Source organism: Zonotrichia albicollis, chromosome 1 (genome assembly GCF_047830755.1).
Source record: "Zonotrichia albicollis isolate bZonAlb1 chromosome 1, bZonAlb1.hap1, whole genome shotgun sequence".
NCBI classification, from domain to species: domain Eukaryota; kingdom Metazoa; phylum Chordata; class Aves; order Passeriformes; family Passerellidae; genus Zonotrichia; species Zonotrichia albicollis.
In genome coordinates this window covers 111,515,372-111,542,292 of record NC_133819.1, presented here as the reverse complement: position 1 = coordinate 111,542,292, position 26,921 = coordinate 111,515,372, and the positions used below count along the sequence as shown (strand labels likewise).

Sequence of the window (26,921 nt, the reverse complement as noted above, 5' to 3'; positions counted from 1 at the left end):
ACACATCAGACAGTGCAAACTAGTAAAAAACCCCATGGGGTTTATTTACAGCCATTACGGCAGCAAAGTTCAGCATAAAAAGCGTGATATAAAAATCATTCTTCCCATCTACTACAGTTGGGAGACAACTCACATCACTGAAGACACCAGCTACAATCAAAATGGAGGCATCTTGTAATTCACATTTCTCTTCACTTCAGCAGGGTCAAAATCTGTGCGGCCAACAGGATACAGCAGGTAGGAGGCCACAACTAGAGCAAATCAAAGAACATGGTTTTACAAACGGCATAGGATGGTGTCATTTTGGGAAGAATACCATGCCCCAGAATACCAGCTGCCTTACCTCTCTTGGAAATTTCTTGTAGAAATAATTGACATCCAAGGGAGGGGGAAGAGACATATCTGGCAAGGAAAAAGAGAGAGGTATGGCAGAACTTCTTTATTAAGGTCACCAGAAAATAAATAAAAGAAAAAACTGCCTTGATGCCTTTCAGTTCCAGTCCTTTGCATTCCTGAGCAATCTGACTCCAGCTCTGTAAATGCATTGGCATCCTTGGCCAAGTCAAAGGGAAAGACCATGAGACCTGGCATTCGAAGTCCCACTCCTGGTGTGTGTTTTAATTAATGGGAGCCTGAGCATCTTCTGTGAAAGGGGATGGGGCTTGAGGCTTTCACACCAGGTAAAACTTTCTGTGAGTGCTTGTTCCAGTCTCCTTTCATGTGCATTTCATTCAAGGGCATACATTCCACTTTTTTTTTTTCTTTTTTTTTTTTTTTTTTGACAATTGGAGGTTTGACAACAGAAGAACGGAGCTATAAATGTGAGGGTACAATATATCATGAGATAAAGTGGGGAGAACATGCCCTCGACCAAAATGTCCTTTGGTGGAAAGAAAAAGCCCACAATGCCTAGAATAAGAATTCCCTCTGCTTCTCACAGCTATAAAGGAGCAAAACCCAAAACAAAGCCCCAGCCCATGGGCTGTGCTATGCACGTTTCTAGGGTATCAGCTCTGGCAGAAAGTTGAAAGGTTATGTTTGTGAAATAGCAGCTGCTTTCCTGCCATTTGGTTCAGGCTTCTGCTTTGCAAAGTCTCGAAACCGAAAGACAAATCTGACAATATGCTAATCTTCCAATAAAAAAATGTGACTTCTGAACCCTTATCTGTTGAAGAGCTGACAGTGAAGTTCAGAGACGGTTGTCTAACCAGAAAAAACGATAGAGAAAATATGCCTTCAAACAAGATCATAAATCTTGAACAGTGCAGGGGAACAAATGTAAAAGGAACATTTTACCACTAACACCATTTAGTAGCCTCACTTTCTCTTCCTTCCACCCCTCCAGCCTCATCACACTTGCCAGGAAGGAGGATGTATCCTGTCAAAGCAATAATACGAATACAAGGGGATGGGGGGTGACAGTGTATTGGCTACTGAAACCAGACATTATTTTCATCACTCCTGGGGTGTAGGGGGAGAGCAGAAATACAAAACAAATACTGTGCAACCTGAATACAAGACTTACTCCCCCCCTCCCCGTCCATCCCCCCCCCCAGCAACACATACACACAAAAGTTTGCATATTGCACAGGGCCCTTGAAGATCATAAATCTATGCATGAGAAAGATGTAGTGGAAATTTTTGGGGGGATTAGAGTTTATTTTTGTCATCTCTGTGAGACAGCTACTCATTCATCCAGATCACAGCTAAGAAAAAAGCTGGTCACAGAAATTAGCAGTTTCAGCTCAGCAGCAAAGTCGCCAGCCTGTGAAGGCAGAGAGAAATTGACTAATTAGCAATGCGCACTAAAACTTGACGGTTCTTTATAGAGAGAGAGAAGAGAGAGGGAGAGCGGGAGGGAGGGAGGCGGGGGGGGGGGGGGCTCGCTTTTTCCCCTTCTTTCTTCCAAAGATGTTTGAAATCGCAGTCATTTACGCTCGACAATTTTTACAATAGCCTTGAGCCATAATTTTGCGAGTCTCTCCAGCATCCATCCCCCTGTATGGTCTCTCTCCACTGGCCATGCACGACCGTTTCTCTCCCCAACCGTGGATTTCCTATTACTCTCGTTACGACTCACTGAGCCCCAGGCCCAAGGATAATGATGTGTTGTTTCTTGGTAGCATAATTTGTCACACGTACATTTTTTCTTCTTCTTCTCTTGCAGAAAGCTCTGCGCTCTCTCTCTCTCTTTCTCTCTCTCCTTCTCTCTCTCTCGTACATTTTCTTGCTGTTGCTAATTCATGGTGATCAAATGATGTACGACAAAATAAATTGTAAAGAGTGACTGCTCCGAGTTGGGAACCAGAAGGTTTTTTTTTTTTCTTCTTTCTTTCTTTCTTTCTCTTCTCTCCTTTTTTTTTTTTTTTTTTTTTTTTTTTGGAAGGAGCGAGCAAACCTTTAAAAAGGAAGGACAATTGATTTTTTTGGGGGGGAGCTTAAGTGAACCTTTACTTTGGCAGCTGGTTGTGGAGCAGGTAAGTTTCTGGCCTTGTGTCTATCCGTCTCCGTGCATTTGCTAGTGCCTCCTGATTTGTTTGTTGCTGGGGGAGAGGAAAGGGGTGTCTGTGTGTGCGGGGTGGGGGGGCAGTTGTGTAACGAACGCGTTTGCGGAATAAACTCCGATTGCAAGAAATGGGCAAAACGAGAAAGAAAGAAGGGGAGGGAGAAGAGGAGGAGTGTGTGTGTCTGTGTATGTGTGTGCATGTATGTATGCGTGTGTGTGTGTGTGTGTGTGCGGTGGGGAGGGGGGGATTGACCGGGTCCACTTAAAGGGAGAGGCTCCGGGAGGTTTCTGTAGCCGGCGGCGGGGCGCGGAGCGGGGCTGAGCGGCGCCGGGGCAGGGGAAGCGGCTGGAGGGAGCCCCTCGCTGTGCCGATAAATGGGGCGAGGCGGGGGTGAAGGGAGGCACAGGAAGCCCAGTACTGGCGAGAAGCGACTGAGCGCGCTGCAATGGCAGGAGCAGGTCTCGGCGGGATCCCGCTGAGGAGGAGGAGGAGGAAGAGCGGCGGCGGCGCTCCGCGGGGCGGGATGCGGTCAGCGCGGGTCGGTGGCTGCGCAGCCTCCGCAGGTGCGGCCGCGGCTCGGGGCAGCCTCGCCCACCCCTCTCCCCGGGCCGGGGCTGGGGGGCGGCCCGTCCGGCCGGACCGGGGGCTGCCGGGCACGGCCCCGCTTCCCGCCGCCCGCTCCCGCCTCCCCCGTCCTTCCCCCAACTTGAACTTCACGTAGTTACCGGAGTTACGGCCGCGGCGCCGTCGCTGCGAGGAGAAGCGAGCCGGGCAGGACAGCGCCGGGCGGCCCCTCGCCGGGCCCGGGGCTGCCGCTTCCATCCCCCGTGCCCGCTCCGGGGTGCCGAGTATCGCAGCCCCGCGCTGGGCCGAGCAGTGCGGCCCAACTTCGGGCCGGAGCCCCCGCTCCGGGCACGCCGCCCCGGGGGAAGCGGGTCCTGGCGCCGCCGAGTTGCCAAAGCGGCCGGAGGGAAGCGGGGGCTGGCGGCGAGCGGAGCGGGCAGGGCTGCCCGCCTGCCCGGCAGAGTTTCAGTCACTTGGTAGTTTCTCTGGGCGTCGCGGAGTTGGGGGGTGGTGTTATTTGGGGTGTGTTTGATTGCTTAGGTGTTTGGGAGGGGGGAACCTGGGGAGGGGTGGCTCAGCTTTGAAAATGTCCCCGGCTTCCTTGCTCCTCCCCTGGAGAACTGCCCGGTTTGCACCGAGGAGGGAGGAAAACGGGGGCGGGGGTGAAGAGGGGAGAGGCAAAAAAACCCCCAGATCTCCTCTCGCCCTCCCAAGTTGCGGCCCCTCGGAGCGAGCCCGTCCGTGTCCCAGGCGGGGGGGCGGCTCGGCGGGCAGAGGGGAGCCCGTCCCCCGGCTGCGCCCCTCGCCACCCTTGCGCACACAGCCGGGATGCGCCCTCCGGGCCTCTAAAGCTCTGTGTTTATTGTTGTGTCGTCCCGTGTGTCCCCCACCCCGCTCTCCTCCCCACCCCTCTGCCCAGGTTGGAGGAGGGTTTAAAAGGCAGGTGTGCCGGAGGCCGCTCGCCATGTCCAGATCCGGGGACAGGACCTCCACCTTCGACCCCAGCCACAGCGACAACCTGCTGCACGGCCTCAACCTGCTGTGGAGGAAGCAGCTCTTCTGCGACGTGACCCTGACGGCCCAGGGCCAGCAGTTCCACTGCCACAAGGCCGTGCTGGCCTCCTGCTCCCAGTACTTCCGATCGCTGTTCTCCAGCGGCGGCGGGAGCGGCGGGCACCCGCACGCCCTGGGGCTGGGGCCCGGCGCCCAGGACGGGCTGGGAGGGCCGCCGAAGGAGCCGCCGCCGCCGCAGACGCAGGAGGAGCCCGGCACCCCATCCTCGTCCCCGGAGGACAAGCTGCTGGCCAGCCCGCGGGCCATCAACAACCTGGTGCTGCAGGGCTGCTCGTCCATCGGGCTGCGGCTGGTGCTGGAGTACCTGTACACGGCCAACGTGACCCTCTCGCTGGACACGGTGGAGGAGGTGCTGTCGGTCAGCAAGATCCTGCACATCCCGCAGGTCACCAAGCTGTGCGTGCAGTTCCTCAACGACCAGATCTCGGTGCAGAACTACAAGCAGGTGTGCAAGATTGCCGCCCTGCACGGCCTGGAGGAGACCAAGAAGCTGGCCAACAAGTACCTGGTGGAGGACGTGCTGCTGCTCAACTTCGAGGAGATGCGCGCCCTCCTCGACTCGCTGCCTCCCCCCGTCGAGTCGGAGCTGGCGCTCTTCCAGATGTCCGTGCTGTGGCTGGAGCACGACCGGGAGACCCGCATGCAGTACGCCCCGGACCTGATGAAGCGCCTCCGCTTCGCCCTCATCCCGGCGCCGGAGCTGGTGGAGCGGGTCCAGTCGGTGGATTTCATGCGCACCGACCCCGTCTGCCAGAAGCTGCTGCTGGACGCCATGAACTACCACCTGATGCCCTTCAGGCAGCACTGCCGGCAGAGCCTGGCCAGCAGGTGAGCGGGGCGGGCAGGGGGGCTCGGACCCCGCGGGGGCTGCGGGAGCGGGCTCGGATCTCCTGCGGGACCGGGGAGTCCCGGCGGGCTCGGACCCCCGGGGCCAGGGCCGGGGCCGGGGGCGGCCGCAGCGGCGGGAGGGGGGCGGCGGCGGGGCCGAGCCGCCCGCCCCCTGCACCACCAAACTTTTCGTCCCCTCCCCTCGGCCCTCTGGCCACCCGCTCGTTGGGAATCTGGGTTTAGGGGGGGCGGGTTTTGACCATAACTAATTTTTTTTTTTCTCCCACAATGTTATTCCTTAACAAGGAGTTAGGTCTTTAAATTGTAATAGCCAAGTTCTACATCTGTTATTTTCATAAATAACTGCATCATCTGCGCGCACCCTGATGTTGCTGATGATGGGGTGATGTCCCTGTTTGTGCCTGGAAACTTGTGGCTTTATAGTCCTTACATCTACAACATGTCAGTTATTTTCATTTAATAAGGTGATGAATCATGATGTCAAAGATTGACAATATGAGGTTGGTGTTAGGAAGTGAGTGCACATCATGTAGTTTAACAAGGACTAAACATATCCAAAATTTGTTTCTCTTATTTTAAAATATGTTTGTACTTCGTTCACAGATGGAAAGATAATACCATCTTCTAGTGCTGGTATAATATAGTGGTGTGGCAGCACAGAAATCAAACCACACTTCGTATTATTCAGCTTAGTATAAGGTTTTCAACTAATGGGTGCATATTACTAATGATTTGACAGCAACAAGAAAGAAACTAGTACATTAATAAATATTTTAAATAATACACTTTATTAGCATTAATGCACGGGATTCTTTATACTTTTTGTAACAGGCGCTACTCAGATGGTTTAACTTTGGAGATGGTGTGCCCTCTTATTATTTCTGGCTAGCTCACTATGTTAGTGTTCTGTCATGCTTATCACCTTGTTGTCTAACTGATTCTCACTCTGAAATCAAAACCATTAAATACAACTATTTCACAGCATAAAGTATTTCTGAGATGCCACTGCTGTAAGTTGGTGCCTACCCTTTGCATTTCAACACTCAAAAGTGATGACTTTGAAAAATGCAAACTCCAGGAACTCCTCAGGCAAGATTCTGCATGCCACCGGGGGCAAGCTGATGCTCGTGTCGTGGTGGATTGCTGAGATACCAGCCGGCTTGGTTCAGTGGAGATACCTTTCCAGCTTCAGTGGTCCATGTCATTTGAAGGATATGTAGTGGTGTTCTGACCACTGAATGCTTACAAATGTCATGGATGCTGCAAGAATCTGATACTGCTGGTGCTGGGAGCTGCTTTCCCCTTAAGCCGGAGCATACACAAAGGGTCTGCACTTTAGGTAGTCCTGGATGAGAGTCTTAGTTGCACTTAATGACTTACAGGAGACTCCAAATACCACAAATGCTGCTCTTTTTATTTGTAATAGGTCTGCATGTCTGTGCAGACAGTGGTATTTCAGGGACCCTTAACCACAGTGGGTGAAAACATGCTGTCACCTTCCCAACTTCACTGTGTGTCTAATAACAGTCTTGTAACTAGCTTCTCTTGATTTGGTTCTTTAGTGGCAGTGAAATGGGAGCAAAACCATTCAGATTTATTTATAAGCAGGCATTAGAACTTACTCCAAATGTTAAAGTGTTGGAGATGTTGAAATGTTTAGTAATGCAGAATGAAATTGTTCTATTTTCATTTTCAGTCTTGGACAATATTCCTGGAAATTCATAAAGGTCACAAAGGCCCATCTTTGAATCTTAATCACTTTAGGATTTTGCCAGGCTGCCTAAGTGTACAAATGCTTTCTTAAACATGAAGGAGTGAAAAAAAGAAGCATTCAAGACTACAGAGATTTCCGGATTTGTCTTCTCTGTTACTCATCATTTTTCTAAAGTAGCAATTTTAACAGGTTAACATTCATTCAGTAAAATTTTAAGGAAGAAAATCTGCAAAGAGTTTCTTAAGCTACTAATTTCCAGAAGGAAATCTTATAAGTAACTAACAGTGAAGTACATGTGCAAATACATAAAAATTATTACGCAGAAAAAGACTTCAAAACTCTGATTACTTTTTTCTGTGAGTAATGGTGACTTTGGTAATTTGGAATTAATGAAAGGTCATTCACCAAAGATGCACATGTCTTTAGAAAGAGATTAACTGTTTCTCTTGTGCAGTGTGATAGCTCCTGCACAGTGCAGTAAGGGTTGGTGAGAAATGCAAGCAGCCCAGTGCCACAGCCACCTGCTTCCTGCATGTTCAAGAAATGGGAATTGCACTCAGTGTTAGAATTTGCCAATAACCTTTCTGCATTTTTAAAAACAACCTTTTTCTTTTTTAAAACAAGCTACTTTAAAAAAAAAGTACCTATGTTATGTATCCATATGCACACTTTGGAGTACATTGACATGAGGGCTACTTCTGTTTGTTAATGGAAATGAATGTAATGGGAAGCTCAAAATATGCTGATTTTCCTCTGAAATGTAACTATAAAGTTAGTCCTGTGGTCAGGGCTGGAGGAAAATGAGATTTGGGCTAACAAGAGCCAGTCTGTGCTCTGTGAGCAAAGGTATTTAAAATGTTTGTGCCACAAATGCAGATCCTGCAGTGCAAGTGATGCTGGGGCTAGAAGTACCTGAGTTGTCTGTTGTGCTACAGTGAAAACCACTGTTTATCTACAGAAAGACTAGGGCTTTTTCATGAAATTTCCTAAGAGAAGGTAATGCTTCAATGTCCTGATGAATTTTGTAAAATTAACTTTCAAGGTGCAACAATTAAATGATCACAATTTAAAAAGTTGAGGAATTATGTTCCTGAGTTGTGAGCCTTGCTGTGCACTCTGAGGTTAAGAGCTTTACACAGGGTATGAAGTGTTTTGGGTTTGATTTGGCATTTCATCAGGTGCTCAACTCTAAGCAAAGTTAGTAATACTGCTGGCTTGGTGATCCTCACCTCAGCAGGGCCTCAGCATGCAAGCTGCTGCTAAACCTCTGGAGACACAGTCAGTTTTGGTGTCACTAGAAAATATCATAGTTGATTTCAGCTTGGTGTGGGGTGTGTGACCCTGAACATTAGGCTTCAATTATGTTTGTCTGTCCCTGAAAGAGACACGTAGCTCTGTGCTGTATCACCTTCTGCAGTTCTGGGAAGAAAATGCATTTAGATAGAGCAAAGTTCATATTCCAGACATTTGTTTGACTCTCGGATCTTCACCAGAGTATTGAGTTGACTAAAATGTCACTGTGCTTTATTGTGGAATATAATATACTTTATATAATATATGGTATGTACTTTATATAATATGTGTATTTTCAATTTTTGAAAAGTCTGGGGGCAGAGCATTACCACCTGCAGCTCCTCTCACCTGCAAAGGGTGCTTGGGCTGGTCTGTTCCTCCCAGGATCTGCGGGCAGAGCATCTGCAAATGCAACTGCATACCTGAAGGCAGAGGGCACTGAGGGAAGTAAAACTGGGGGAGAGGGGAAATGCAGAAAAAGAAAGGAGATGAGATACCCCAGGGGAGAAATGGGATACAAGTAGTGGAAACAGGACAGTGCAAATCAGGGAAGACATGAGAGAAGAATAGTTTTGAAGGGAGAAAAATGTAAAAATACATACCAGACAGGATACCAGACAGGAAAGGAAACTAGCAAAAGAAAAAAAGACCCTGGCAGATAAAAAGAAGATAGGGAATGAAACAAAAGGGGGAACACTAATTCTTGGCAGAAACAGCATCTGTTGTCAATGGCAGCTGAGTATTGCAGTTTCTGGAAAAGCTTTTTCAGATTTGGGGGAGGAAAAATGGATGGAGATCAACCAGCTGACATAAGATAGGAATAGTCCTAGGCAGAAAATACAGAATTAAAGAGCACAAGAGAAAAGAGGGGAAATAAGGAGACAAAGAGATAAGAGGGCTAAGCCTACCCATGCTGTTTTATGGTTTCAGCAAAGTCCCAGCATGTACAGACCCAGGTTTTTTATACTTTTGTTCCCTGGACTACTAGACCTTAGGGAGATTAAAAGTGCAAATTCTGGTCCTGCTGAAGCTACTTGTAGAGGTGGTTTGGTTTGCTGTTTGTTTGGGTTTTTTAAATTTCATTTCAGTTGAGAGAGTGTGTCATCCAGACTGTTTGAAGGAGGCAATATTAGTGAAAGTGATAGCAAATTAAACAGTGACAGGTGATGAAGATGATATGAACAGTTTTCATTCAGAAGGAAGATGAAGAAGGAAAATGTAAGGTGCTGAACAGCGTGAGACAGTGGCATTTGTGTGGAAGGCATATATGCCTGGTCTGTTTTACTTTCTACAGAGGAGATTAAAAATTTGAAGAAACCAGCTACATCCCTTGGCAATTAAATAATTTCCTTCTTGCATACACTATTTGTCTCCAAATCTCACAGACCGTAGTTCAATTTGACTTCTTTTTCTACTGAGATTTTTGTAGAATCTCAGCAGGACATAGTTGGTGGTTGTAAGAAAAGAGTGTGTTTTTTCATTGAAATGCACTCTGTCTTCTGGTTACAACCACCTAGCTGTCCCTTTGGGATCATAACAGGAATATTTGGATTTTTAACTAATATTCATGTTTAATTGCAAGTGAGAAATACTACAGATCCTGAATTTACATATGATAAGAAAAACACATCCTAAAATATATATGAATTATTGAGTTTTGCATTGCAGTATGGATGAAGTGGATGTGAGGCTCTGGTTTATTTTAGTGAGCTTTGGATCAGTTTTTATGTGCCTGAAATAATATCAGGAAATTGTACATGTGCCAGGACTCTCTCAGCTGAGCTGCAGAAGGGAGACTGACACATTAGAGGCTGTGGGGTAGTGAACCACACACCTGTAGTCAGTTTAATCCTAGTTAGTCTCACCTACTTTCCTTACCTGCCTCATGTGCATTCATTTGCCATTGGAGACAAGCTCATGCTTGTAAGTGGAGAGATGTGGAGTTTCCAAAAGGGTGGGAGCCCTGGAGCTCACATTATGGACAGAGGGAGCACCACTGTCCTAAAAGGACTGCTGTGGGTCAGGAAAGTCCTTGGAAGCCTTTTTTAAAGACACATGTGTCCTGGCTGGTAAAATCCTTGAGAGCTGCAAGGTGATATCATCCCTGAGGTGATAGTCTTTTTTTTTTTTTTGGATCAGTTATAGTATTTGTTAGGAGAAACATAATTTATGAAGAGCATTAACAGCCTTTTTTATGGACAGCCATCTTTCCAACAGCTGCAGGTGAAGAGGGGTTGCCAGGCACGTTGTGCAGGTCCTTGTCCTGCCAGCCAGTTTCCCAGTAAGAGGCACTACCTTGGAGCTGTGTCCTCTGTGAACTGGCAGTCCCTCCTGATTCATGTCCTTAGATGGTAGGGCTCTTCCCCAGATCCCATCTAACGAATTTTATCTGTCCCCTCTCTGGAATCCTGTCACCCCAACTCCTGAGTGTCGTTCCCACCAGGCTCCCAGCCTCACACACCAATCCCCACTGCTCCAGATCTCTGTGCTTGGATCTTTACAGGCCATTGCAGTTTGCTGAACTGTGCTCCTTCTTGGCTTTGTCACCCTGCCGTTTTTAGCACTTGAAGCAGCTTCAAATACCTCATCTGCATCTCCAAACTCTTTTTCTGAGGAGAAATCTTTTACTGATTTCATAACAGCTTGTTCTAGAGGGAAAATTAAACTAAGTTTAAAAACAAATAATCTTAGTAAGCCACTCAAACTCATTACAAAGTGCCTTTGGAAATGGGAACTTCTTCCTCAAATGCTGGAGCAAAAATGCCCCTCTCCACCACCCATGCCAGTCTATATAGCAGCTTTACAAGTCATGCAGGTTCCTAAAAGCAGAGCTGTCAGCCATGAATTCCTGTGCTGTTCTTGCCCATCCTTTGGCAACACAATCCAGCTCTGTCCTGTTGGGAAGTACATAGGTCACGAGTGGTGCAGAGCCTTCTAGACAAGGAGGTCCCATTTCAGGCAAAATCCTCCTGGAATGATTTCTGCTTAAAGTGTGCCTTTTACAACCGGAGTGCTGTAGGATCATGGTGAGCATCATGTCTTTGCTACTGGTCTGAGACTTCTCTGTTCACTCTTTGCCTGATGTGCATCCCCATCATGTGGAGAGACAAGATAGAAAGGAGAGGGTCTTAGAGGGCGTGGGGTCACTATAGTTTTTTCTTTATAGCAGAAGAATATGGAGGTTCTGAGTCTGTAACTGCTGAGCAGTAAATGGAACAGAGCTGTGATGGTGTAATTGTTTGGATTTGTACTTGAAGAGAAAGCACAGGGAGCCTGGGGGGCAAGGGGAGTGAGGAGAGGTAATGTAGAACATAAAATCAACAGAAAATAGTTTGCCAGGAAAAAGCTTTGGTTCTGATAAACTCATGTTATGAAAAAATTGATATAATCTGTAAAAAACACTGTTTCATCTTTTCAAACAACTCCTATGTTTTAAAAATCCAATATGTTTTCTAAATCAGAGCAAGGTTTGTAATTATCCTTTGCTCAGTGTGGCCTGGAAAGATTGAGCAGGGAATAGGAATCCTGAAAGAAGGGTTTGAGCTGGACTCCCCTGCTCTGTAAGCATCTCTCATGTTGGTTTTGTTGAAACAGATTCTGTCTGGTATTACACGTTTACTGAAGGATCATCTAAAGAAATTGAAGACTATGGAAAGTTGAAAACTATTGGTAGATACTTCCTGGCATAATTTTTCATATTTGCTGCCTCCCTGAAATTTTCTTTAAAGACTGTCATGCCTAGTACTTAGTAGTCAACACTTGCTGTATTCTTGGAAAGCAGACAATAAACTGAGCAAATATTGTCAGCTGCCAAGTTCAATGGAAGCAGACGGTTTGCAGTGAAGCTGGAAGTAAATAGAAGTTGGTGCCACAGTTGGTTCTTCCTGTATTCCCCAACTGGTGCCTTTCAGTAAAAAAAAAAAAAAAACCCAAACAAACCAGTGGAAAAGGTAACAAGTCATACTCTGAGTGAGCTGGCAGCAAGGTGTGTTCCTTTCCTTTGGCTTCCTAAGGAAAAGGAGCCTCAGCTGGAAAGAACACAGCCTGTGATGCTGTGTCAGCCTTCTATTGATGTGGACATCAGACACAGAATCAAATAAAAAAGGGCTTTCTTGACTTTACACAGTCTGAACATCAAAAAATAACAGTTAGTTGAAATTTCCTCGGGAACAAAAATTAAAAAGATGATTTGATGACTTTCAAGTATTCTACAAAGCATTTCCATTTTACAACCTCTGTCAGAAAAAAAAAAATCCAAAACAAATAAAAAAACAACAAAAAAATCCCCAAAATAACCCAAAAAGGGAACCAGCCAACAAACCGAACCCAAAAAAAGGCCAAGCAAAATGATGTGAGGAAGGGAGGCAATTTGCAAAAGTACTTATCTTTGATATTTGATATTTTCCTCTTTTTTTGTCTTTTTTTAAAATTCAGGATAAAGATAATTACTTAAAGGTTTTTTAGAACTTCCATCAGTTAGGAAAATCTTTGAGTAGTTCTACCAAGAAGATTCATGAAACAGGAGATTTTGTCTCTCATTCACCAATTTGCTTTGCTAGTAACATTCCTTTGGATTCACTCCCTTGCAATGCTCCAGACACTCAGTGTGTGGTTAGTAAGGATATCTTCAGCATTCACATCTGGTAGTGCAAGGAGGCGAAGATGAGAGGGACTCTCCTCTGTGTTTTTTCCAAAGGAGCACTGGATAGGTGTCACTCTTCCAGGATAGTTGTTCACTGCTAAGCTACCTGTTACATCAGAGGCTTTTACCCCAAAAAGGAAGGGACATTGACTTTAAAAAATCTTCCAGCTAAGAGCTGGAAGCTAACACTTAAATATTAACTTAGAGATCAACAGTAGCGGGATTGGTTTCATAAAGAAAAATGGGATTTTCAGAGCTTCAAACAGATTCTAAGTTATTTCAATACAGGAGATGGAAAATTACCTGACAACTTTAGAAGTAAAGGAACCTTTAACTTGTAAGGTAACTCTGTAACAGTTAAGTGTGGCCTGCCAGGTAAAATATTCACTTACCCTTAGACTTCTGCGTTTAGAAGGAAAAGGAATGATTATTGTTAGAGCAAACATTAACTAATTCTTTTCTGTGTTTTTTTTTTAAGTATTGGACAAAATTTAAAAAAAATTCTAGTAGATTTAGAGGAGGAAACCAGCAATCAATATCTGTAGCAAATCATTCTCAGCTTAGTATTTGTCTTCTTAAACTTCATTCTGTCAGTGGTCAGCAACGTGTATTAAATGAGCATCCTCTTCAGTGAACATTACTGTGAGCTCTGCTGCAATGAAAACTGGGGTCTTCTGCCAAGCCTGCCTACATGGAGAATGAAAAAATGAAAACCAAAATCTTCATGATATGACTGTTTTCCAGGTTTTTAGTATTTCTAGAAAGCTTTTTCATATTCATGCTAGTGTGCCTAGGGCAATAGGTGCAAATTAGAAGAGGCAAAAAAATGCATTCATAAAGCAACTTCCATACATTCAGGAAATTTTTGAAAATTCTTTGAGCTGAAGAACTAAAAATATTATTGGTCATCATTTGCAAGAGACTTTATCATGCTTTACATTTTGACAAAATCAGAGTGTTTTTAATGTCTGTGCTTTATCCATAAGGGGAAAGTCATTAGGCAGGATTTGGTCTGTTGACTGTGAGAACTCAGGTCCTTCCCCTAGCACTGCTGTAGGGTTAGGTAGAGATTCTGGATGCCTATTCACCTATAGGTTATGATGTTTGTTAATTCATTTTATGCGATGACAAAACCTCATCAAATTCCTTTGTCCAAAATAAATTTTACATTGAACCTTATGGCTTTCATTGAGTTCATAGTTAAACTCCCGGATAATTAGATTTCCTCTCTATTAAACATGTGTTACTAATCATGGCTATCTTTGCAGTCAGCTATGGAAGCCAAAATCCATTGAAATAAGCAGTTTTCATATGACACTTTTGTTGCACTGAAATGCCCATCCAGGAGCTGGGAAGGTAATTGTTGAAGATCACATCCCATGTTCTCGATAGCAAAACATTTTTTTCAGTCACGGGCAAATGGATGCTTGCAACATTTGTTCAGTTTTGCACACTGAAACTGGATTGTCAACTACATTTTTTGTTGAACACAGCATCCCTTCAGATTCCTTTTGAGAAGAAAAGGGTTGCTAAAGACCATCCTGGTTTCTGAAGGTGAAATTAAGTTTTTGGTGTTTACAAACAAAAGATCCGCAACTGAAATGTTGATTGGGATAGTATGTATCTCTTTTTCTATTACCTGGAGGTTAGTATCTAAACCTCTCTGAAATAATTTGTTTCTGCTGCAGGTTAACACAGCCCCCTTTTCTGAGATTCTTGCTGCTTGATTTGACAGTATCACTGTCAGACTCAGGTTTCTCAAATCCTTTGATGTAATGAGATATGAGGATGTAGATAAAACTCACCATGCATTCACCTCCCCTTACTGAGGCTGTGCTGCTCTTATGGCTGATTTTGTTTGTGCTTGGGTTCAGTGGGCAAACACCTGGAGTTCCATTTGGCTCTGCTGTGTTTAAGGTCACGTCCCTGCTCTGAAGAGCTACCCCTACTCAAAGCCATGGTGATAGCCTATATGAAAAGATAATTAATGAACCAGACTTCTGGGTTTACTATAGCCCTGAGTTAAGAGAAAAGTATAGTTGAATACTCTTTTTCTTTTTTCTTTTTTTTCACCGATACCATGATCACTTGTATGTCTTAGGATGCCTTTCTCTTTCTGATGTGTAACACTACACTGGATGCATTAAGAACCACTGGATTGCCACTTCATGGTTGTATTCTTGCCATTTATTTGCATTCCCTAATACAGAGGGCAGAGCATTGTTTAAAAACTGGAAGAGTCTGGAGCAAACCTGTTGTTGAGGCTTGTTTTCTTGCCAGCTTTTGTAGAATGAACTTCTACAAATTGCCCAGATAAGGAAAACCCACCAGTGCAAGATTGATGGATATGTTAATAAAGAAGAACAATGTACAAGAAGAGTATTTCCCATTCATGCGTTTTCCATTAACATGAGTCCATCAAGGTTGCAAAAGAGTAGGAGTGGTTTCAGGAGTGTTGAGGTCTCCAACAGCCTTTTCTACCAATTTCTTGTGAATCTGTAAACTCTCTTGGGCTCAGCCTCTTGCCATGAATACTCATGGTTAGTTTAGACCATAGACTGGTGATCTGAGTTTTAGAGCTGATGGGCATCTGCTGCTACCTTTGAAGTGAGTAGGATTTAGTTGTGTTGATGGCTATCTCTGAAAATGAAGCCACTTCTGTGAGTGCTCAAATTCCTGGGTTTGTGTGCCCGAGGGAAACTACACAAGTTTGAAAATGTTGACTTTGAAATATACTTTGGTTTCCAGTCTTGTAAGTAGACAAAATAAATTTCACACCACATGAGGTACCCAGGAACTTAATTAAGGTGAATTAAGTGTTTTAAAATCTTAGCCGAACAGAAACTGCAAAGTGTGTGCAGAATAATAACAACAAATGCATGTTCATCAGTGAGAACTAGAGTTTTGGAGTCTAAATCTAAGTAATGCTTTCAAAATAACATGTGGATAAATTTATCTCAACTTTTTTGCCATGACAGCCTGCTTGTCCACAGCTTAGCCTTCCCTGACCAAGACCCACTACTGTTAATGGAACACAAGGTGATCATAACATCCTTGCTGGGGACACTGTGAACCACAGCATTAACTGAATAGAATATTAGACTGTAAAACAAGAGTGTGTCATATATAATGAAGAACATTTCACATTGTAATCTTGACTTATCCAAATAGCAAACATGTAATAACACATGAGAGGGGGAAGCTTTATCTTGCTCAGTGTATTACACATATTTTTTAATCCTGTCTTCATCACAGTGTTTCACTGAATAACATTTTTATTAATATTTGGAAAAGTCTTTGCATATAAGAAATGGCCACTTACATGTTTTTCATATTTTAGAATGTATTATAAGATTCTAACAGTACTGCTTAGTGCAATATGAAGCATAAATATAACATAATAAAGAAAATATTTTTCAAAACCTAAATTGCAGCATTTCACATTAAAACTTAAAACCGGATCTGGCTCCAAGGAGACATATCAGTTTAAAACCTGCATGTCTTTAGCCACTGTATTATCTTTACTTAGTTCATTGGAAGAGATCTCAATGCAGATAAATTAGATATTTTGGGTATAAGTACCCATCTCTTCTTTGCCATGTGAAATTTCCCTGTGCTTTTGGTAGAGACTTTGCTGACTATTCACTTCTTACTGGACTTTTACTAAAAGTTTCTGTTCTTGCTACTTCCCATTTTAAACATATTTTAGAAATTAGTATTTTTTAAGCATACCAATATAGCAGCACTGCTCCTTCTCAGGAAACAGCAGATTCTCAGGCTGTTTGGCTGAAAAAGTAATGTTAAGGATAGTTGCAACTGCCAAAGTCTGGAAACTCAGAGTTATATCTGACATTTCATTCTTCACCTTAACTATTGAGCTTTGGCCATTCATTGGATTTTCACAGTGCTTTGGAGTTAGAAGGGAGTTTTACAGATGAAAGATGAAAATCAAAATAAACTCCTTTATCAAGTAAACCTTGCAAGGGCATTCTGAATTTTACAATGCACAGGGAGTTGATTGTGATATAACATACAACACAGGAGGGCTGGAATAAACAATTTATTCTCTATTGTTAGGGATGGTCATGCATAACTGACTTATGGCTCTGGTTTGCTCTGCCACTTGTTACGTGTGCAGTCATCCCTAACTCATACCAAAACCAGTTTATCATACTCCCATGTTGCACAGAACACATCAAATGTTCTCTCATTAAAAACTTTACTGGGGAAATTGAATGTTATAAGATGCTGGCAGTGCTTTAGTAAGCTTTCCCTGGAGCACTATGGAATCTGTGCTGACAGTGATCATGAGATGGTTCCTGGTATCCTACACAGCCACAGTCTGCTGGGCAGGTCACAGTGCTCATTGACAGCACATAGCAGGTGCAGTGCAGGCATTCAAGGCTGGCTTGTCAGAAAGACTGAGGGACTGCAGGGGCTCTCCCCAAGTCGGGAGAGAATCAAGGGGTAGGACAGTGTGGGACAGTGTCACTGCCCCCATGGTTTAACTCCTGCTCCTGCACTGAGGGTTTTGTTTCATCCACTGTTAATTCATGACCTTCTCTGAGCCCTAAATCTGTTTAAAAAACAGATGAGGCCATATGCCAAATAGTTCCCTGGCCATCCTTGTCATAGATGTATCTGTAGTCTATAGTTGTCTCAGGGACAGCCATTTGACAGATTTTATTCTGGAGCATTGCGTGGATCAAGCCCTCAGCTGTGTGTTCCCTTCCTGAGGGATGTTCCCTGTGGTTGGTGCATGTCTACAGCACCATCTAGTTTGGTTTTGCCCATTCTTCTCAAAAGAAGATGCAGTTCTGCTACAAATGTGGATCACTGGGTCACCAGCGCACATTCTAGATAGCAGCTGGCGTGAAGCCATGAGTGTGCCTCAGTTGCAAAGCTCCCACTGCTGGAGTTCACTGCTGAGCTTGGAGCTCCTGGGTGGTGCTTTGACCCCACCACAAGCATCTCTGGTGGTAGGCTTAGGTTCCTGGTGTTCTGTGCCTTTATTGGCCGGGGTGTTTGCTGCAGACTGACACACGGAGTGCAACACAGGTGTTGTCATGCCTGGAAAAATGGTGTTTGACAAGGGTGCTTTCCATCAAATGCATGGTCCCACTGCACAGTCATTCACATGGATGGCTGTTTTCCAGGCTACATCACCTTCCTACCTTACAGGAACGTTTTGAGCCTAGACCTTTATTTCAGTGCTATCTCACCCAAGCTGAGTATAACTGGTGAAAGTTCAATTATATGCAAAGTGTCTATTAAAGCATCAGGGCTCATCTGGGGGTCTGTGCCTCCCCTCCAGTTTTCACTTACAATTGTGCTAAATCCCTCCATGCTGCAGAGAAATCGTACGTTCATCAGGTGGGGCATTGGAGGCCAGGGTGCAGATAACCACTTTTACTGCAGATGAGACATTGCAGTCCTGTTCTTAAGAACTGCCAGGCAGATTGGGAATCACGGTCACGGTTAATAGCAGCGAATTGCCAGCTCTTGATGGGTGGGTAGTCACTCCTTTCAGTGGTTGCCCCCTGGGGGAGAAGGTAGAAAAACAGAGGGAGGGAATTAGAGTGACTTTGCACAGTTGAGCAGGTTCATGCCGCTGGATCAGTGGCAAGCATTGGCAGGGCTCCACTCTGGGGAGGCTCACAACAACATCACAGTCTCATTTTTACCAATTGGTGTTGCTATAGCCAGTGGTGCACAGGGGGAGAGCAAAGACGAGGGGGGTAGCCGGGGGGGAGAATGAAAGCAAGAGTCTGGACTAAATTAAACAAACAAAAGTGCTTGTAAGTAGCATTTAACCCATAACCATTAGCCCAGTGCTGCTAATTGTGCTAAACTATATATCTGAAGTTCAGTGTGTGATTAAAGAGTTGGCTCACAAACTCTCTGCATAACCTTAATTTTTTCAAGGTTCTTTGAGTGTAGAATGGCTTATAATAATGATTTTGACTAATACGATTTTTGACATGCAACTTTAATGCTTAACCTTAGTACAACTCCAGAGCATTTCATGTGTATTCAGCTGTAAAGAGTGATGATTTAAAGGGATAATATAAGAAAAAGGTCGTTCTAGAATGAACCTCTAACAAATTGCATAAAGGAAGCTTATTATTCCATGAGTAGAGAGATACGCAGCTTTTCTGATCATTTTTCTGCTTGGTTCAAGAAATTGTTGAGACATGATTGGGAAAAGAAACACAAAAAAATGAAATAGAAAACTGCAAGCAGTGAACATTCTTTTGATGGTTATGATTTTGTTGCCACTAAAAATACTCCTCAGTAATGTGGTTGTTCATCTTTCCTCTTGTTTTGGGTGAAGAATTCGTTCCAATAAGAAAATGCTGTTATTGGTTGGAGGATTGCCTCCCGGACCTGACCGGCTACCCAGCAATTTGGTTCAGTATTATGATGATGAAAAGAAGACATGGAAAATACTGACAAGTAAGTGGTTTATTTTTGTACAGTTGTCTTGATGAATTTAAAAACATGGTTAATCAAATTAGACACTTTATTGATTTGTTTCTCTTCAGAGATTTGTTTATGTATCACAAGGGGCTTCACAATGGAGCAATAAATTGAGATTGCAGAAGATGCTAATTTTATAATAGGATAGGCCTAAATTAACATTGGCTTAAAATCATTCCAGTAAGTTTTTTTTAAGTAAACTTGTAAGTCTTTCAAGCTGCAACATGAACCCATGCATATTTATGTATATATGAATAAAATCTGATTTAGGAAAAAAAAAAAGGCATTTTTTTCAAGACATTTTTCTCAAGAGTCAGATCCCTGGTAAGCCGTAGTACTAGAGCACACCTTTGATTCTGTTTTGCATTTTCATTTCCTTCTTCCAGCTTTATCTGTTGTCCACAATCATTAAAGAAAGGTTTCCTCTGTACTACCCTGCGTCCATTGCTGACAGAAGCATTGGTGGAATATATCAGCTACAATAAACAGTGCATGGAGGCTGCTATCACAAAATTCTTTCCCACCTTCTTTTAATAGTGGATTGGTTTTAGAGTAAGTATTTTGCCTCGAGCATCGAGATTCGGAACTTATTGTTATGTTGGTTGTGATTCCCAGTCTGACTTGGTCATGGAATCAAATCATAGCTTCTTGAGTGCAGCAGGCTGTGTGTGCATTAGTCCCCTTGTGGCTAAACTGGCTGCATTGGTCAATAAAACTAAATTTTAACTGTCAAAATTGCCCAAAGCAGTATAGATAAAATAATAAATGAGCAATTTTGATCCATAAATCAAAACCATACTTCTAAAACTGGACAACTGGTAAAACCTGGATTTCCTATTAGACCTGCTTTTTTTTCCCCCCCAGTAAAATACATTTTACAGAATGTTTTTCTCCTCCCTTATCCAAAGCCCTATAATGGCATACATCCACATTAATATTACATGCAAAATTAGGATAATTTTTTTTTTTAATTACTATGATGCAGGACTTGAAATAATGCCCTTGTAGACTGATTTTCTCCCATGGTAGATTAAGGAGCCTTTTACAAAGTGGTGCCACATAAAGACTTTTTACATATAGATGACCTGGACTAATAGTTGAGAGTGTTGTAAAAGAATGACAATTAAAAAAGGTTATATGAAGTGTACATTATAAAAGTTTATAGCATCTGTGCTAGGGAATATATTATGCCTCACATTTTTCAGAATAATGAGTTACAATACCCACCTCTGTAAACTACTTCTAAGAAAATCCTGAAGATGGTAAGTCATTGAAAAATCAATGATACTGCCTAAGGCAGGTGTTTTTTTCATTTGCTGTGTCTAATCCAGTGGCTCAACAGGAGAGGCAGGAGGAATGGATCTCTTGCTTCAAGATCTGAACTCTCTACTGAATTAAAGTAAAAAGCCTTTTTCTTGAGTCTTAACTAGCTGTAGATTGTCAGATTTTGTAAGAATGGAATTTACTCAGCTCTTGGTTATTTACATTGAGTTGCAGTCTCCAAGAACGTGGGAAACTACCGAGAGGCAGGATACCTTAATGCTCTGGTTAAATGTCCAGCATCTCTAGTGTTGGACCAACTGTCTATGGTGGTGTTGAGAGATGTTTCAGGGTAATTTTATGTAGAGAATTTAGTTTTTTCTGTGTTACCTTTAGAAATAGGGAAGAAAAGTTCTCTTTCCAATATGGCAGTGCACGTAACATTCTGCGCTGTGGTTAAAACCAAGGCATTTGTTACAGTCCTGGCAGTTTGGGCTCAAGCATTTACTGCTCAGCACTGGAAGCCCTGGAGGTCCCAGGATCTGTCCCAGTGCTGGCTGAGGCAACACCTGCCAAATACAGCACCCTTCTTGACATGAGTAACCCTGTTCTTGCAAATCCTGCCAGAAAAGGATGTCCTCTTGGCCTGGGCTAAAGTTTGAAGAATACAGAGGAGAACATCTGTCTTTTCATACTGAAAAAGACAAAATGTTAACAAGCATACTTTCTGAGAAAATATTTTACTAAGATTGTAGTTGTTACAAAATGTCTTTAAAAAAAAAAAAAGAGTTGAAATAAGAGTTTCAAGTATCACCTTTTTCAGACTTATGAGAGAATGGGAGATAAGTCCAAGTAGATCTTCTGTCCTTTCTGTGAAACATTGAAGAACTATAGCATAGGAGTGTAGGAACTTGAAGAGCTGTGACTGAGAAGTCTTAGGGAACACAACAAACTGCACAAGCTTAAAACATAATGGTAGCTCAGTGCAGCCGTGGTGTACTATCAACATACTGTGACATTTATGGGGGGTGTAAATTTAAGGACATAGTTCTGTCTTTATTTATAATGTATTTTTTTTGCAATTTAGGAAGGAGTTTTCTTTCTTTACCTTTTTACCTCTCTCTCAATCCACTGTTGTCTTATCAGAAATATACAACCAGCAGCAAAGGCAGAAGATTTTTTTTCTGTTTGTTTTTTTTTTCTTCTTATTTAGATAGTACTTTCAGCCCCAATGTTGCGGTTCATTCTCAACTTGTCAGTGCAAATGATGGGTTTGCTCCTCAGTGAATAGGGACAGAGCAAAAGCTATGTCCTGCTCATGAGGTTCTGTGATGGGAAGAATTTCAGTTCCTGTAGTCTGGTATTTCAAGATGTTCTATTTTATTATTGCCTTAGGTGTATTTGATTTTCTCCTGTTACATAGTTTTTTCTTTAACCTTCTGGCTGCCAATAGGGTCTCCCACACACCAACAAAATGCCACATTTTGCACTGAGAGGCTTACTGACCCAAAGTAAGTGTGCACAGAAAGTCCCCCTCCCTTCCTCCAAACCCATTTGCATTCCTCATTTTTTGCTCTCTGTGCCAGTGGCATTTGGGGGTAGGGATGTTGGGAAAGGAGCAAACACTCAATCCTGGGTGCAGTGGCAGGGCCGTTGAGGAGGAGGTGGTTGTGAGGAGCCTGAATTTCCACTGCGAGGAGCCCCAGCAGTTACTCTCAGGGCTTGCAGACCCATTTGAGAGGGAGCTGCTGGCCTGTTTCCTTTTGCCTTCTCAGCAGGGAGAGTGGCTCACTCTCAGCACTCAGCTGCTTAGGGCTCTGTGTCCTGCTTTGTGTGATGCATAAGGAGCAGGAGAGGATCAGCCGTCAGGAACTACTGGCTCCAAGGCACTGCAGCCGGAGCTGCGAGGATGGGTGCAGGTGGAACAGCACAAGCTATCGAGTATGACAGCTCAGCACAGGAGCAATCTCATTTTGTTCCCTAGACAAGACTAGATCTATTGGCAGGGGATCCTGCCCACCTCTCTCTGCCTGGATAGCCAAAGCACCAAATGCATCAGTACTAATGGGAGTAATTCGAAAGGTATCAGGAAAACAACTTGCCTTGTTCATAGACCCGGGAGAGGAGGGGAAGCGTGCACCCATTTCCAATTTTTTAATGTCATCATCTATAGGCAAGAATGCTATGGCTCAGGGGATCGGTAGATTTTTCACAGTCTAGTATTACTGTGTATTTTTCCTATCTGGTATTTCTCAGAGAGTTATTGTTTATATGTTGACAACATAGAGGCAGAATAAAGAGGAAGAGAAAGGAGTAAGTTAGTGGCATTCTACAAACATTTTTTACTACCTAATTTTGCTTGATATGGGCACAATCCTAATCTGAGATTATAAATGATATTACACTTCATAACATGCATGTTGGTGTTTAATTTGAAACACTTATTGCACAGTTGTGCCTGAACAAAGTTGAGGCTTTTATAGACTTTATGATAAAGTACAGCAAATACCTTCACTGCATGGTTTCTTTTCAGGCCAGCCTACATCTGCCCAAACACTGTTCACTGTTTAGCTGGGTACTACATAGGTCACGTAGCAGCAACAGGCTGCCATTGCCCAGTGACACAAATGGAACTGCTGAAGGGGGTGTGACAGACCTCAGTAACAGCAAAAGTTCTGCTCTGTTAATGGGTTTTCATTATTCTGTGATATTTTGTAGTCTTTATAACTACCTACTGGGTGTGGGGCTTTGGGGGAGGGGGGGGTCTCTGTGTCACTACCTCATACCTCACTGCTCAGAACCAGCCACTGCTGCTTGGGTTTTAATTACCAGTTATGGTCCTGCCAGGAGTCTAATTGTGCTTAATTCTAGAACTCCTTTGGTTGTTTGTTTTAACTGCAACGTTTAAGATTAATTAAACTTTAAGGAAGTGAAACAATGTTGTGTTTGTTAGAGTTATTCTATAATAATTGCAAAATCCAGAGCCTATAAAGATTTTTTGTGTTCAGAATTGCATAGCTTTCCCAAAAACCCTACTGCTAAGGCAATGATGTATTACTTTCACTTTCATTATATGTTTTTAATCAGAGCGTGACTTCACACTAGACAAAGCGATGCTTTATGCATGGTCTCCCTTGTTTTTTGCTAAAATCTTTTGACATGATTAATTTTACTTTAATGCTTTTGTCTTGTTGTAATGGTAAGGATGATGGGTATAAACCAGGGCAAAAAATACATGCTTTTCTGTCATAATGCTTCTAAGCATTTAAAAATATATTAAATGAAAGAAAAAAGTATCACAAGAGACTGATCTAACTGGAATTAGATTTCTTGCTGGGTGAACAGAGAATGCAAGAAATAAATAAAAATGATGCAGTCATTGTTTTAGGTGAGGTTCTTTTGTGTTTTTTTCTATAGCAATTTATCCATCTGTCTGATTGGAAGTGATGACTAGAAGAGAAATTGGGTCTTATAGGTTTCTAGATATACAGAGATTCCTTGCTTCAATCTAAAATTCCTTTTTCTCTGAAGCACAAAAGGTAAAATGCTGGAAGCATTACTGAACTCCTACATGGCATGTTCCATCCATGTGAAGCTGCAGCTGCAGCAGATACTGTTTTCATATCAATACTTTGTTTTTCAATAAGATGTTAATTGTAAAATTGCTTAACTTCCCTAGTTCACCACATCATGTTGGTGAACCATGGGGAGAATTCAGTGAACTTCACAATAATGGCAAATATATCTAAGGGCCATAATGCATTTATGCTTAGGGATTGCACTAGGTTTGGATTTTAATCCAGCATAAAAGCCAGCATCATTGTCCAATGAGAACTGTCTCATATTTTTTGGGGAAAGACAGGGAAACGTCCAGAAATTTGACAGATTGGAGGATTTAGTCAGGATGATCAGCACCTATTTTCAGGTTTCTTCTTCTCACTAGTTATCCCTTAGTCTTTTTTTCTGTTTGTCTTGGCCTTCCTGCCCTTTGCTAGGTATGTTTAAGTCAGCTGTGTTTGGTCCATGTGTAAAGACAAACAATGAAGCAGGCACCTTGATTTCCTTCCCAATCCCCCTTCTTCCTGCCAGCAGCAATCACACAGTGTTAAAGAGTTGTCATCTTTGTCTGATACTCTGACCATAATGAGCAGTCAGAAACCTTTCCACCCTTAATGCTCTGATAAAGGCAGTCCATCTTTTCCTTCCTTCCCCACGCTGGTTGTGCTCTCATTTTTACATGAAGCAGTGCCCTGCAGGTAGTCTGGTCTGAATACAACATATGTTATTTCTGTCATTTTGACTTTTTAAATTTCCCTTGAATATGTTCTGTGACAGTGCAGCAGTCCTCTGTCTTCAGTACCAACATTTTTGCATGTTAGCCAGCAGTAAGCCATACTGATGGTTCTCAAAACCCTTTGAACATCATTATTTATGTACTTTATCCAAAGGGAAGTCAAGTGAAAGGAAGGTAGAGTGGTTTACTTCAAAGTCAGCAATAGAGAACTCAGGTCACTCCAGTCCCCAGCCTGCATTGTTTCTGCTGGAATAGGTCATATTTCTTTCTTCCATGTTTTCTTTGGCAGTTCTGTGCTCAGTTGTATCAGCCTTTCCTATACTGAATGATACTTTGTCTTTCCTGAGGAAATTAATAACAAAACTCATGTTCCTCCTTTACTGAAATGTCTTTGGAGTCTCTGAGAACTTCTCAATCCTTCATTTGTTGGAGTGTTTTATCCAGTTTTCTATTTTCCAGGTTGGCTACTTATAAGACAAACAGTATGATTATAGCTCACATCAGAGGTTCTTGGAAGAAATTTTCAAAGGCTTAAGTGTCAGCTTGAGTACTACTAGATGCCTAGCACACATTGTGCCTTTGGAAATGTGGTGTCTTTCAAGTAAATGCATTCAATCACTGTAAAGCTTTTACTTTTTTGAAGAATGATATTAGAAGCAAAGGTTTTCTCCTTCAATTTGCCCCAAAACAGTTGGTAACTGAATAAAGGAAGTGATATTTGCAAAAAAAGTATTAAATCAGATGAACAGGTTGTCTTGATAAATGCTTGTTCTAATTTCTTCCTCCCCTTCCTTCTTTTTTTTTTTTTATTGTAGTTGTGAGAATAGTGCACTCTTATGTTAGTCAAAAAATGTGTCTTGATGAGCACTTCTTGGCAGCCCTGATAAATTTCATCTCTCTTACTCCATTTATCCAGCAGTTGGGGATGCTGCAGCTTCTGCTTCAGTGCTGTGTCAAGGATGGTTTCAGCACTGCATTGAAAAGCTTGAGCAAGCATTAGCATATTGCTAAGCCAGTAGTCTTTATATTACCCACTAGACAGGTTTAGTAAATGTGGTAGATGTATGTAGAAGTTGTACATGTGCATGTATGCACATGCTTCTATGCATCCTCCTTAAAGAAAAACATAGATTGCACTGAAAGCTAATTTTAAAACATAAATTCCATCTATATTTTTCATCCTTAGACCCTTTTAAAAGGTTCAGAAGCAGGAAAATACAGTCACAAAGGAAGAAAGATTCACACACAGAAAACTTGGCTGGTTGGTATGACTATCCAGCTTTAAGCCTGGATTTAGGAGATTAATTCAAGGTGGTCATACACACTGCCAATAAACCACATGCTTTACACCTACAGGGAAGTAAGAATATAGAAGTGAGGAACAGAAATACAGTGAAGAGTATTTTTCTACATGTGACATAGCAGAGGTTAACCACAGCTCCCGTTCTGAGGATGATGCGTGGGAGTTCAGCTGTGCAAGTGCCATTCATGGCACACGCCTGCGTGTCTAAGAGCAAGGCAGAAGTCTGAGAATGAGTGAAATATAGTGGGTGGAAACGTAGCAGGTTCTCACAATTATTGCTTTATTGATGTGTTAAATATTATTTTCTTCTGCATTGCCATTTGAGATAACTTTCAAGAAATATCAGCCCTCTTTCAGCACGTTTTTGTTTTTGATTACAATGTTGTCAGCTTCTCCATTTCACAAGTGTTACTTGATTGTTTCTTCTGTTCCCCGTGCCTTACTTGTAAATATGGTGTGTTGTAAATTCGGGATAGAGTTATGTTCCTGTGTTCCCAGTGCCTACACATCTTGCTGTGGTGTATCTTTGAAACAGCTCTTTTCACTGCATTCAGTCTGTTTGTGCTAAAGTTCTCAACAGTCTTTCAGCTTCTCTTGGCTGCTCTTTGTCTTTTGTTATGAACTTGTGAGCACCCACCTGTGTGGAAACCAGGCTGTTCATTTCCTCTGGCATATACAAAGATGCCTGAAGATACCTACTCATCTTCATCCTCAAAAATGCCATTGGCAAACAGTTACTTCCAGCGAGAGTCCATAAGTGTTACCTGAATGTCCTGTTCCCTGCCTGTGCTCAGCCAGGACCCTTTGTGGTTGAAAACCTGAGGGGGATGAGAGAACAGGGCACAGCCCCCTTCCAAAACACTGAGGAGTGCCCCTTCCTCAGGCAGGGCACTGAGGCAGTGGAGAGCTGAGTGAGAAGGCAGCAGGGGTAAGAGAGGTGA

The 26,921-nt window shown here is 43.0% G+C and overlaps 1 protein-coding gene across 4 annotated transcripts in view; it reads left to right on the top strand.

Annotated features, from left to right (window-relative positions):
* The first annotated feature begins 2,360 nt into the window (after positions 1-2,360).
* The window catches only part of KLHL14 (kelch like family member 14), a 60,781-nt gene continuing 36,220 nt past the window's right edge, over positions 2,361-26,921 (top strand). The window contains exons 1-3 of one of the 4 annotated variants that reach the window (XM_074550342.1): positions 2,361-2,477; positions 3,991-4,973; positions 18,978-19,099. In XM_074550342.1, coding sequence (XP_074406443.1) covers positions 4,036-4,973; positions 18,978-19,099 — 1,060 coding nt within the window. In that variant the 5' untranslated portion in view covers positions 2,361-2,477; positions 3,991-4,035. Of the gene's footprint in view, positions 2,478-2,782; positions 3,548-3,660; positions 4,974-18,977; positions 19,100-26,921 lie in introns of those variants that run through there. The other 3 variants (XM_074550339.1, XM_074550329.1, XM_074550325.1) reach the window with 3 other exon arrangements.